This window comes from Mastigoproctus giganteus, chromosome 9 (assembly GCF_048544385.1).
Source record: "Mastigoproctus giganteus isolate SK-2022 chromosome 9, ASM4854438v1, whole genome shotgun sequence".
Taxonomy (NCBI): domain Eukaryota; kingdom Metazoa; phylum Arthropoda; class Arachnida; order Uropygi; family Thelyphonidae; genus Mastigoproctus; species Mastigoproctus giganteus.
In genome coordinates this window covers 42,912,196-42,926,775 of record NC_143583.1, presented here as the reverse complement: position 1 = coordinate 42,926,775, position 14,580 = coordinate 42,912,196, and the positions used below count along the sequence as shown (strand labels likewise).

The following is a 14,580-nucleotide window of genomic DNA, read 5'->3' as shown; positions in this document are numbered from 1 at the left end:
ATGCACCGGGAATCAAGATTGTGATGATGGGCTACTGCGTAAACCTCATACTGTAATTAAATTCACCACTGACACCAAAGATCCAATATCATAGTGAATACGGTATGCCATTTTTGTTCTATGGCAAGTGGAGCTGCATAAGATAAATTCATATGGGAATCTATCCTGCAGTCGATGGTTTGGATTTAAAAACCCAATAAGCAAATTTTAATACAACTACTGTACATTTAAATAATTGTTAAATAAAACGTGAAAAAAAATGTTTTTATAAAAATGTAAAAAGGCACAAGCCTATATATATATATATTTATTTATATATATAAGTTATATTATTTAAAAAAAAAAGCATGTTTCGGGAATCGAATCCATACAAGTGTTGTGAGTCACAAACGAAAGAGTAACCTTCAAATTTAGTTAAGCAAGTTATTCTTACGACAGACCTGCATCACGTGAAACTGCGCCAATACCGAGTCAGTGAACTCAATTCATTTTCGTTAAGATACGACCTTGGCTAGAATAACACTTCTTCCCAGCGCTATAAAAAAAACAAAAAAAAAAAAAAAAAAAAAAACGATTTAATACACAAACTATACTTTGAAGGGAAAGGCAGTTTTTATATCATGTTTTTTTTTTTTTTTTTTTCAATTTCGATACAGTTCCAATGTATATGGGTTACAGATTTTTTATGGTACCAATATAGCGGTGATACTGCAATGGACAGTGAAATTCTTGTGGTACAAGTACGTAGCGTACTTGTACGATCCATGCCCACCAAAATTGAGAGGAAAAACAACAGGCAACTAATGGTCGCTCACTTCGCTTCCCGCTTTGCCAGAGTCACCGTGAGCCGCCCATTGTTTTTCTCCTAATACAGTGGTCGCGCACATTGCAGTAAAAATGATTTCGTTAAAATAATTTGATTCAATTATTTTCAATATATTGAAAATAATTTTTGCGCACAATTTTCGTGTTTCTATTTCCCCACCGCACAAAGACGATCAAAAATTTTATACTGATTTTAGTAAAAGCTTTAGATCCAGTTTCAGCATTTAAAAATCATTAGTAAAACTTAGTTCATATGATATGTGTTTGTTTGGACATGATTCGTTTCCCCCCACGGTTGGACGTTCTTCTCCCCCATTGTTTTATACGCGTTATATTTTTATGATTTTTGGTCTACTTTCGGATGACCTATAATTGCCCCTTCTCCGGGTTACTGAAGTCCAGCTTAGGGCTATACTAGACGAGCGCTTGAGCGCTGGTGTCCTGAACGCCTCCAAAACAGCAAACTACACGTAGCGCTCCTAAGGTCAGATCGTTTTAAACTAGACGGAGCACTCCTAACGTTTCATTGGATAACACCAGCGACTCACTTTTTCTATTCCCAGTTTCAAGATGGATGTTATTATTATTATTATATTTTATTATATATATTATTATTATATTATATTATTATATGATTATTATTAGCCATATGGTGCAAGGAAGCCTAGGGCTTATGCCGCACCAGCCAAAAAAAAATCCCGGGTTGCCCTGAGAGAGAGAGAGAGAGAGAGAAGTAGAAAGGAATCACCAAGAAAGAACAATGACGATACCCAACTCAAGACCCTGGGTGTGCCAAGCCCATACTCACCAGATGTGAGCCCCTGGGGTTGTTCAAGTTGGATGTATTGCGTATTTATGTAGTGTTGATTGCGAATAGAAAAGAGAAAACGATGATGGTAGATTCATCCAGCAAATTCAAATAGGTTACAAAAAGAAGTTTTATATTATGCTGGAAACACCTAGGAAGTCTCCCGAGAACATATATTTTTTTTTATTTTACAGAATGTCGATACAGAGTTTTGATGAACTAATGTTCATTAATGAAGAAAACGCTAAATTTGATACCGTGATGCAGAAATCAATACTTGCATCTATGCTGTACCAACAGGCCAACTCCCACTAATTGAAATATTTCTGAAATGTTGTTTTCTTTGTTTGTAAAATTATTTTATTTCTACCCGATATTCTTATTCAGAGATTAAGGTATTTGTAAGACTCGGTGTTTTACAGAATTACTTTCGGTAACATAATTGGTAACTTCCTGTTTGATTTCACTGCACGGAACTTCTCTGAATAAAACATCCGTTGTTACTGTCTTCCCACCACTCGACATTATTTCCAGATGGAATATTGACGAGTACTTTCCATCCTTTTGAAGCAGAAAACATTCTCCACTACCCACACTGTAACGGAATACTTTTCGTCCAATGAAGGATGTGTTTAATTTTACGAATATTCATGAGAAGACACCAGTTTCCGAAGTTTGTAACGCAGCTATCAATAAAAATATTTTCTTGAAATTTCGTTAGATGATCAAATACATCCAGAAAAGGTGCTATATCGATATTGATCCCTAAAAACAATTACAATAAGGCAAAAACTTTTTTTTTTTTTATCAAATGCGCATTGCAGTGTTATCAGTTTTACACCAATTTTTCCCGTTTCCAGCGTGGCTTCCAATAGATGAATTTCCTCGATTTTGTGTTAGTAGATGCAATACGCATTGAAGAAACGAAGTACAATCTTTTCGTTTTTCAAAAACAATCCGTTGCAATTCTTTCGGTCATGTTTTTTATGCCAAGAAACAGTTCAGTGCATTTTATTGTTATTATTATATACTGTATATACATATATATATTAGCATTAGCATTAGCATTAGCAGAGGCATATGATGCAAGAAAGCAAGCTTATTCAGCATCAGCCAAAAAAAAAAAAAAAAAAAAAAACACACCACTCCCATTTCACCCCTCCGTTCGTTCGAAATACCTGTCCAGTTGAGCTTTAAATTTGTTTAGGCTATCAACTTCAACAACAAGTGATGGAAGTCGGTTCCACCAACCAACCACCCGCTGGCCAAAGGCAAATTTCCGCACATTTATCCGACATCCGTCCTTCCTCAATTTGAATTTATGCCCTCTGAGGTGATTATTCTGAGAAAGATGAAGAATCCCATTGGCATTGAGCATGCTCAAACCATTCAAAGCCTTATACACCTCTATCAGATCACCTCGCCGGTGCCTAGTCTCCAGACTCTGTAATTTGCAAAACTTAAGCCTTTCTTCGTAAGAGCAACCCTTTGTTCCATTTACTAATCTTGTTGCCCTTCTCTGTACCCGTTCCAGCAGCTCTACATCCTTCTTGAAATGAGGCCTCCAGACCTGTATACAGTACTCAAGATGTGGCCTTACCATTGCCTTATACAAGGGAATAATCACCTCCTTATCCCTGTTAGAAAAATTCCTGTATATCATTGACAAGACACCATGCGCTACTCTTGCAGCTCGTCTGCACTGCTCAGAGAACTTCATATCTGCCTGCACAATTACCCCCAGGTCCTTTTCATTCTCCACCACTGTCAGTGTAGTACCGCAGAGTTGATACGTTGCTCTGGGGTTACTGTTTCCCATATGCAGCACTTTACATTTGTCGATGTTAAACCTCATTTGCCACCTCTCAGCCCATCTGTTCAACCTTTCCAGATCCTGTTGCAGCAGCATAGCGTCAGTATTGTCCTTAACGACCCTGCCAACCTTTGTATCATCTGCAAACTTGGACATTAAACTTGATATCCCATCATCAATATCATTCATAAACACCGAAAACAACAACGGACCCAACACTGAACCTTGAGGAACTCCACTAATAACATTAGTCCACGTTGAGCAGTGTCCATTGATTACCACTCTCTGTCTTCTGCCACTCAACCATCCCCTTATCCATAGCAGCAATTTGCCTCCAATGCCACACTGCTCCAATTTGTGCAGCAGTCTTCCATGTGCAACAGTATCAAAAGCCTTTCTAAGATCCAAATATATAATATCAAAGTTATTCCCTGCATCCAGTTCTTTTGTGACTACATCATAGTATCCAATCAAATTGGTCAGGCAAGACCTGCCCTTAACAAAACCATGCTGCGTCTGAGCTATAACTGAATTCTTGTCTAGATGATCCTGCAGTGCTTCTTTAACCAGTGCCTCCATTAATTTACCTGGAACAGAAGTTAAACTAACAGGTCTATAATTACTTGTGTCAGCCTTTGATCCTCCTTTGTGAATTGGGGTTACATTTGCACATCTCCAGTCTATGGGCACCTCCCCTGAGTCCAAAGAAGCTCTCATAATTATGGCTAGGGGTTTGCATACTTCCTTTGCTGCCTCCTTTAATATAACTGGATAGATCCCATCCACCCCAGGTGCCTTTTTTATGTTTATCCTCAACAATCTCTCCTCCACTTTCCTCTCAGTTATTACAAAATCATCCAGCTCACTGCCAATGTTTACTTTACCTACATCATTCTCCTTCCTGAATAACTCCTCATGCGTGAATGTAGATGCAAAATACTCGTTTAGATTGTTAGCCACCTGAGCAGGATCCTCAACTGTTGAACCATCAATATCCAGTGGACCAATCTGATTCATCCCTTTCCTTTTCGAGTTCAAGTATGTAAAAAACTCTTTTCTGTTTTTCTTTGCATCCTTTGCCAAGGATTTTTCATAGTCTGCCTTTGCCTGCCTAATCTCCTTTGTGACTTGGTTACAGACCAACTTATATCTATCATAGGCTTCCATGTCACCCATTAATTTGTATGTATCCCATGCATTTTTCTTCTCTGCCACATGTCTCATTAGTTCATCTGACAACCATTTAGGCCTAAACCTTGAACAATATTTCTTAGTTGGTATGTAAAGCCTGGTAGCCTCCAAGATTAGTTCCTTGAATGCTTCCCATTTTGAGTTTGCTGTTGGTAACATCATCAGTTGGTCCCACTGTATAGAATTTAAATACTGTCTCAGACCATCATAGTCGCCTTTACGAAAACAAAAACCCTTCCCTTTACCTCTGATGGTAGTTATCTCCTTGAGTAAATCCCACTTCAACACACTGTGATCACTGCCACCTAGTGGTTCATTTATCTGCAGGTTCTTAATGCATGAAGAATCACTACTGATAATCAGATCAAGAGTATTGCTCCCTCTTGTTGCCTCACGAACATGCTGATGTAGAAAACAATCATCCAATAAATCCACAAAAGCCTTGCTAGTGTGCGAGTGACCAACCCACAAATTCCAATCAATATCTGGGAAATTAAAGTCCCCCATTATAAGACTCTCAGATTTACTGGCCCACTCTATTTCCCTGTACAATATCTTATTATACTCATCAGAGTCATTAGGCCTATAGCACACTCCTACTCTCAATTTTGATTTCCCTATGCTTATGTCGCACCAAACTGACTCGACACTGCCCTGTCCATCGATGTCGACTGGCTTCACTTCCTTGGACTTTATGTGTTTCTTAATTAATAGCATAACCCCTCCTCCCCTCCTGTCCTGTCTATCCTTTCTATACACATTGTATTCCCCAAATTCCAGTTCCGCATTACTTATATCTGTGTGACACCACGTCTCTGATATCCCAACAATATCTGCCTTTGATGTTTTGAGCAATACCTCAAATTCATCAAATTTATTTACCAAACTCCTAGCATTGGTGTACACGCAGGTATACATGCACCTGTTTCTATTCTTAGCTACCCTAACACAACCCATGTGTTTACTTGTACCGCAATGACTACCAGCAGTCTCTGAAATATCCTGCATCTTGTTTTTCAGACTTCTGCTCATTTCAATAGAAGCAGTGCAAGAATCACTTCCACCTCTGCCAGTGGCTACTGTTAATCTATTAGTCCTTGTATCCCCCCCAACTAGCAGTTTTCCGACCCACCTAACACTGCCTCGACAGCATCAGCAAAAATTCTTGCACCCTTTCTATTTAAGTGTATCCCATCCCTGTAGAAGCAATCTCTCCTGTTAACAAGTACAGTCCAGGCTGAAAAAAATTCTACCCCTTGAGCCTTGCACAATCCCTCCAGGGCCGAATTGATCGACAAGGCTCTCATCATATACTCCCTCCTATCGTGTCTGGGCAGAATTGCAGACACTTTCAAGTTCAACCCTAATTCACGGCTTTTTTTCAACAGTGACCTGTACTTGCTAAGTAATTCCGCCGGTCTCCTACTTATATATATATATATATATATATATATATATATATATTTATTTATTTATTTATTTATTATATATATTTTTTTTTTTTTCCCTGATTCACGCTGACAACGACTCTATACTTTGCGGCTTACTGCGTGCTTTCATTGCTTTCACAATACTTTTCAAAAAAGAAAGACACCGAAGTTATGTTTGAAACGAAAGGTACAAAATTCGTTTTGTAAGACAGAGACCGTACTTAATTCTCATTTGCCAACGCCGACATTAGTTGTACTGTTGCAGTGTATATTCTTCAGCAGTTTTCCGATTACTGCTTTCATCTTATTTAATAATAATAAGGTTCTTTTATCGTTAAAGGCCGACTTGGCTAGCCGGGTGGGTAAAGTGCCTGCCTGGCAACCTAAAGGTCGCGGGTTCGAATCCCACCTCGGGCTTGGAACAAAATAGTGCAAAAACCTTGGGAGGTACATTATGGCCACAGAAGCTGATTCGCCAACAACTACAAAGTAAAAAAATCATCATCAAAGTTTCTTGTGACGACCGACTAACTGGTTAAAATAAAAATGATATATACATAAGATAAAAGCGTTAAAATACAATAAGATAAAAGGGTTAAAACACTGTACATAGTAGCATTTCGAAGTGAAGTGCCTCTTCATTAGCTAGTCTGGGAATGGTGTATTTCAGTATATATTGATGGTTACAATAGCACAAGTCAGTTGGGCATGATCATGTATCTGGTGTCGGTAAAGCAGAATTGCGTACAAGTGAAGATCGCCTGCGTACTACAAGTACATTCTACAACAGGATGTATAAGCGTACTCCCCTCGTCCGATTCATAGTACTGTATATTATTGGTGGCTATGTGTAGTGCTTCAAGCCATGGGCGCTGGCGGTAATCACGGCAATAGTCGACGATTTCAATATACCGTTGGGGATCAAGATTGTATTGCTCAACCCAATAATGTTCAGTGACTGCGGTTCACAGAGCTACCTCATGCTCAGAAACCCGATCTTTCAATCTTCTACCAAACTCACCTACATAATACCCCCACAATCCAGACACGTAATTCGGTATAAGGAACCACTCCGTTGTAAAGGAGGAACAGGTGTTTTCACCTTAGAAATAATAGATTGTAATTTCCTCCCCGGGGGTTGCACACATCGCATATGATGGAGACGCAAAATCCTAACAAGACGTTCCGATACGGCCAGATAATAGGGGATGTAGGTGGCAGAGATAAATAGATTGACCCGAGACGGGTTAGATTTCGTAACAAATTTGTGAGCCTGAAGCTCACATCTATCTAAAACATGAGGTGGATAGCTGCACTTTGAAAGCTCCGCCCTAATTTTAGAAATCTCCAATTGCCTGTCACCAGTCGAACTGGAGTGCGTCCAAGCGCGGGAGAATAAAACACGAGAAATGCTACGTAAATGATCAGGGGCGTGCACAGAGCCATAATTGGTAAATTGGCTTGTGCACATTCGCTTCTTAAAAACGGAAGTTACTAAACGCAAATCCACACGTTGGACTAACACATCCAAAAAAAGAAGGGTATTATCAACCTCTAGTCCAATTGTAAACTGAATTACTGGTGACAGGGAATTGGGATATTGCAGCAGTCCAGATTCTGGGGGTACAATTGCAAAAATATCGTCAACATAACGACACGAGAGTAATAGGAATAGGTAGTAAGAGAGTGAAATCGTCGACTATTCACGTGATTACCGCCAGCGCTCCTGGCTTGAAGCACTACACATAGCCACCAATAATAGTACTATGAATCGGACGAGGGGGGTACACTTATACACCCCGTTGTAGAATGTAGTGTTGTAGTGCGATTAGCGCTGGCGATTTCCACGTGTACGCAATTCTGCTTTACCGGCAACAGACTCTTGATACATGATCATGCCCAACTGACTTGTGCTATTGTAACCATCAATATATACTGAAGTACACAGACTAGCTGATGAAGAGGCACTTCGCTTCGAAAACTACTATGTACAGTATTTTAATGCTTTTATTATATATATTTTAACTCTTTTATCTTATGGATATATAATTTTTATTTTAATAAATTTATTTTAACCAGTTAGTCGGTTGTTGCAAGAAACTTTGGTGATATAATGCAACCCGACGCACAAGGCCTGTTTTCTAAAATAAGGTTCTTTATTAACTTAAATTATGTGCATTAGTGATTCCGTAAGCAGATAATCCAGAATCTACCAATAAATTGTCTCTGCAAGTGAACAAACTTGTACTTTGTTAACTAATGAAACAGTACTAAAATAGAAGTTGTTATTTGGTTTATAGGAGCATTAGCAACTAAGGTCATATTGCTCCGGGGATATTAGGAGCATTAGCAACTAAGGTCATATTGCTCCGGGGATATGCGGTGGTCATTTCCTGACCTTTCCACATCCTTCGTATTTGGTGGTCACGGGCTTGAACCCCGGTTTGATCAAGAAGCGTGTGCTATGCACTGCTGCTCCTGCCCACCTGGCTACAGAGGTGCCTAAAATAGAATATTTACAATAAATATAAAGTTCAGAATATGACCTTAGCAATCAGAACTGAGCTTTCTGATTCTTCTCATCATTACATAGTTCATCCCAGTTCAGAAACATTTATTTTCCAATTTCAATACAACACTTTGCCTTTATTTCTTTGCTGGAGTAGACTTTTAATGACATGTTGTACAAGGGAAGCCTCCTTGCCACCTCACAAATAAACTCCTGTGTCAAACATAGTCTTCCCCAAAGTATAACAAACAAACCAATTAAGGCCAACCACCCCATGTACGGGGAGAATGTCTCCTCGGGCTAGGCAAACACCAAGGTGTACACGCTTGTAACGCATTGGCAGGCGTTTTAAGCCAGCTTATGTCGTCCTACGCGGCGTTCGAAGTGCCCGTCCAGTTTGCATGCCTTTACCCTCTGCTTCCTGTAAAACTGGGTGTTGGAAGGCGTCGCCAACGCCGCGCTTCAAGCGCTTGTCTAGTATAGCCCTTAAAGTATGTCATGTTCGTGCTCCGGGTTTTGTTGTAATTTCTCCGGATTAAAAACAGTAGCGTAAAAATTAAATATCTATTCTATTTTGGTGTCAATGTCACTACATCTTGAGTAGTGAAATAACAGTTGTGGAGTCCACATTTTAGGAAGTGTCGGTCTGTTGGTTAGTCATGGACACAAAAGGGCACTCTTACGAGAAAGATTTGTCTAGTTTCCAGATGTTCCAATTTGCAGCATCTGGAAACTAGACATCTGCGATGAGTACTGGTTGAAGTGTTTAATGCTTTAAATGTGTTGAGTAAAGTATGATTTCACGTATGTTTAAAAGTATGTTTACTCTTTCTCAGATGTTACAGAGATTTAAACTATAAACAGATCATCCCAGGATGAAGGTTCAATAATTTCCTTTCAGCCAAAGAGTAAATGATTGTTGGAACAAACTTCCATCTGGAGTTGAGAAATTAGGTACATTAAAGAAATTTAAAAGGGTTGGAATTGGAGGAAGGGATGGGAAAATGAAGTAGCAGTTCTTTTTTCTCCCCTGACGCTGTAGGAGCTTGTTCCCTTGCTTAATTGACACTGCTGATAGTAAAAAGATGTTCTCACGTATTTATCGTTGAACTTAAATTTATGACTCTGATTGGTATGTTTTGCTGATAAAATACGGCGTTATTTATTTTTTTTTAAACAAAACCAAAATGATACTCAATGTATAGCATAAACTAGGCAGTTGGAAGTCTGGCGTTCGGACAACGAAAAGTGATTTTAAAGTACTAAATACCACAGGTTCAAATACCTTTCGTGTGTTTTTGTGGGGTGAGGGGTTTCATATATAAATAAATAAATAAATAAATTTTCTGTTTATACTCCGGGACGACCAAACGGTCAGAGGAGTTCACAAATAGACAGAATACAAGAAACAGCACCGTATTCAGCAGTCACGGGCTTGAACCCCAGTCACTCAAGGCACATGTACTTATGCACCCGTGCGCCTGACTACTAGACTACGGCATATAAAAACAGTGGCCCTGGGAACCGATAGTTCTGATTTCACCATGTGGAATAAACTACTGCTTCTGTATATCCTCAATAATAAGTTTCCTATACTCTGCATTTAATAACTGTATCATGTACCACATTAATTTTTTTTTAATATGATGTATTATATTCCCTTGATTATTCGAGTAATTTTAAGGGATAAAAATAAATCAATATTTAACTATGTATTTCGAGTCAGAACACATTTCATAGTTCAGAGAATATGACGTATTTCCAAAACTTGGAGAATACGGAAAAAAAACACGATTTCGACAATAAATGTTACGTGGACTGGCTACAAAATTTGTTAACAAAGTTCCCGGATCGGTTCACAGGGATCGAAAAGCATTAGCATTAGTAGAGGCATTTGATGCAAGAAAGCAAGCTTATGCAGCATCAGCCAAAAAAAAAAAAAAAAAAAAAACCACTTCCACTTCACCCCTCTGTTCATTCGAAATACCTGTTCAGCTGAGCCTTAAACTTATTTAGGCTATCAACTTCCACAACAAGGGATGGAAGTCTGATCCACCAACAAACCACCCCACCCGCTGGCTAAAGGCAAATTTCCTCACGTCTATCCTACATCTGTCTTTCCTCAATTTGAATTTATGCCCTCTCAGGTGATTATTCTGAGCAGGAGGAAGAATCCCATCACCATTGAGCATGCTCAAACCATTCAAAGCTTTATACACCTCTATCAGATCACCTCGCTGGTGCCTAGTCTCCAGACACTGTAATTTGCAAAACTTAAGCCTTTCTTCGTAAGAGCACCCCTTTGTTCCATTCACTAATCTTGTTGCCCTTCTCTGTACTCGTTGCAGCAGCTATACATCCTTCTTGAAATGAGTCCTCCAGAACTGTATACAGTACTCTAGGTGTGGCCTGACCATTGCCTTATACAAGGGAATAATCACCTCCTTATCCCTGCTAGAAAAATTCCTATATATCATTGACAATACACCATGAGCTACTCTTGCAGCCCGTCTGCACTGCTCAGAGAACTTCATATCTACCTGCACAACCACCCCAAGGTCCCTTTCATTCTCTACCACTGTCAGTGTAGTACCACAGAGTTGATACGATGCTCTGGGGTTGCTGTTTCCCCATATGTAGTACTTTATATTTGTCAATGTTAAACTTCATTTGCCACCTCTCAGCCCGTCTGCTCAACCTTTCCAGATCCTGTTGCGCAGCATGGCGTCAGTAGTGTCCTTAACAACCCTGTCAACCTTTGTATCGTCTGCAAACTTCGACATTAAGCTTGATATACCATCATCAATATCATCTATAAATACAGAAAACAATAATAATACCCAACACTGAACCTTGAGGGACTCCACTAATAACATTAGTCCACAATGAGCAGTGTGAATTGATTACCACTCTCTGTCTTCTCCCCCTCAACCACCCCTTTATCCATAGCAGCAATTTGTCTCCAATGCCACACTGCTCCAATTTGTGCAGCAGTCTTCCATGTCCAACAGTATCAAAAGCCTTTCTAAGATCCAAGTATATAATATAAAAGTTATTCCCTGCATCCAGTTCTTTTCTGACTGCATCATAGTATCCAATCAAATTGGTCAGGCAAGACCTCCCCTTAACAAAACCATGCTGTGTCCGAGCTATAACTGAAGTCTTGTCTAGATGATCATGCAGTGTTTCTTTAACCAGTGCCTCCATTAATTTTCCTGGAACAGAAGTTAAACTCACAAGTCTATAATTACTTGTGTCAGCCTTTGATCCTCCTTTGTGAATTGGAGTCACATTTGCACATCTCCAGTTTATGGGTACCTCCCCTGAGTCCAAGGAAGCTCTCATGATTATGGCTAAGGGTTTGCTTACTTCCTTTGCTGCCTCCTTTAATATAACTGGATAGATCCCATCCACCCCAGGTGCCTTTCTTGTGTTTATCTTCAACAATTTCTCCTCCACTTTACTCTCACTTATTACAAGATTCTCTAGCTTACTGCTAGAGTTGAATACACCTCTGGCTTTCCCCTCGCTAAATAACTCCTCATGTGTGAATGTCGATGCAAAATATTCATTTAGTTTGTTAGCTACCTGAGCAGGATCATCAACAGTTGACCCATCGATATCAAGTGGACCGATCTGATTCATCCCCTTCCTTTTAGAGTTTACATAAGTAAAGAACTCTTTGCTGTTTTTCTTTGCATCCCTTGCCAAAGATTTCTCGTAATCTGCCTTCGCCTGCCTAACCTCCTTTGTAACTTGGTTACAGATCAACTTGTATCGATCATAGGCTTCTGTGTCATGTGTTAATTTGTATGTATCCCATGCATTTTTCTTCACTGCCATAGGTCTCATTAGTTCATCTGACATCCATTTAGGCCTAAACTTTGAACAATATTTCTTAGTTGGTATGTAAAGCCTAGTAGCTTCCAAGATAAGTTCTTTGAATGCTTCCCATTTTGAATTTGCTGTTGGCAACATCATCAGTTGGTCCCACTGTATAGAATTTAAATACTGTCTCAGTCCATCGTAGTCGCCTTTACGGAAGCAATAACCCTTCCCTTGACCCCTAATGGTAGTTACCTGTTTGAGTAAATCCCACTTCAGCACACGGTGATCACTGCCACCTAGTGGTTCCTTTATCTGCAGATTCTTAATGCATGAAGAATCACTACTGATAATCAAATCAACAGTATTACTCCCTCTAGTTGCCTCCCGAACATGCTGATGTAGAAAACACTCATCCAATAAATCCACAAAAGCCTTGCTAGTGTGTGAGTGACCAGCAACCAAATTCCAGTCAATATCTGGGAAATAAAATTCCCCCATTATAAGACTCTCTGATTTACTGGCCCACTATTTCCCTGTACAGTTTCTTATTATACTCATCAGAGTCATTAGGCCTACAGCACACTCCTACTCTCAATTTTGATCTCCCAATGCTTATGTCACACCAAACTGACTTGACACTGCACTGTCCAGCGATGTCGACTGGCTTCACTTGCTTGGATTTTATGTGTTTCTTAACTAATAGCATAACCCCTCCTCCCTTCCTATCCTGTCTATTCTTTCTGTAGACGTTGTACTCCCCAAATTCCAGTTCGGCATTCCTTATATCCATGTGACACCACGTCTCTGATATCCCAACAATATCTGCCTTTGATGTTTTGAGCAATATCTCAAATTCATCAAATTTATTTACTAAACTCCTATCATTGGGGTACACGCAACTATACATGTACCTGTTTCCATTCTTAGCTACCCTAACACAACCCATTTGTTTACTTGTACCGCAATGACTCCCAGCAGTCTCTGAAATATCCTGAATCTTGTTTTTCAGGCTTCTGCTCATTCCAATAGAAGCAGTGCAAGAATCACTTTCACCTCTGCCAGTGGCTACTGTTAATCTATTAATCTTTTGTCTCCCCCCCCAGGTTGCAGTTTTCCCGACCCACCTAACACTGCCTCGATAGCATCAGCAAATAATCTTGCACCCTTTCTATTTAAGTGCATCCCATCCCTGTAGAAGCAGTCTCTCCTGTTAACAAGTACAGTCCAGGCTGAAAGAAATTCTACCCCTTCAGCCTTGCACAATCTTTCCAGGGCCGAATTGATCGACAAGGCTCTCATCATATACTCCCTCCTATCGTGTCTGGGCAGAATTGCAGACACTTTCAAATTCAACCCTAATTCAGGGGTTTTTTTAAACAGTGACCTGTGCTTGTTAAGTAATTCTGCCGGTCTCCTACTCTTAAGTATAAGAGTATAAGACAGCTTTCCATTTTATGCAGGATCCGTTTAACTTCAACCTTCATAATTCTACAAATACTGAGCATATTGCGTCTTCTATCCATAAAGAGAAGATATTTTGAAACTGACTTATAATTTCACTACAAAGCCAAGTAAATGATTGCAAAATTAAAGATGAATCTGTATTCCAAAAGTGGATTTGTATAATTAAGAATAATGAGTTCGTTATTATGAAAATGATTATTTGTAAATTATTTTCATATTTTGGCTCAAATTGGCTTTGTGAAACAACATTTTCAAAAGTTACAATGTTAAAATCGAAGTACCAATGCAGAACTACGTTGTTCAGCGAACTCTTCGCCGGATATGGAAGTCCTGGTAATCAGAAAATCATGTCGGATATCAAATTAAATATTATAAATATTGATATTTTAAATTTAAATCTGTGTGCCAACAAAGATTTTCGAAATGTAGTGTTTTTTTTTTTTTTTTTTATCCTACACAAATTTGAATCTAAATTGAGGGGCCCATCAGCTCTCAGCTGCCCACATCAACGCCAGAGCTTGCACTTGGTCATCACGCAACACAGCGGAAACCCCCAAGGCAGATTGCGCTGGTCCCAAAGGAACTAGTAGTTTTTGGTGACTCTATTGTCAGGGAAACGGGAAACATCCATGGTAGAAAGGGTAGATGGAACAGGACCAGGGTATGTCTGCCAGGGGCAAAGGTTGATGACGTTGTAGAGAAGATATCATCT

The 14,580-nt window shown here is 39.4% G+C and overlaps 1 protein-coding gene across 4 annotated transcripts in view; it reads right to left on the bottom strand.

Moving 5' to 3' along the window:
• The window catches only part of cnc (NFE2 like bZIP transcription factor cap-n-collar), a 405,472-nt gene that overhangs the window by 266,598 nt on the left and 124,294 nt on the right, over positions 1-14,580 (bottom strand). Inside the window, exon 1 of one of the 4 annotated variants that reach the window (XM_090381869.1) lies at positions 441-529. The exons of the other annotated variants lie outside the window; for them this stretch is intronic. Within the exon in view, the coding sequence (XP_090237995.1) occupies positions 441-446 (6 nt within the window). The 5' untranslated portion in view covers positions 447-529. Of the gene's footprint in view, positions 1-440; positions 530-14,580 lie in introns of those variants that run through there. 4 annotated transcript variants of the gene reach the window in all.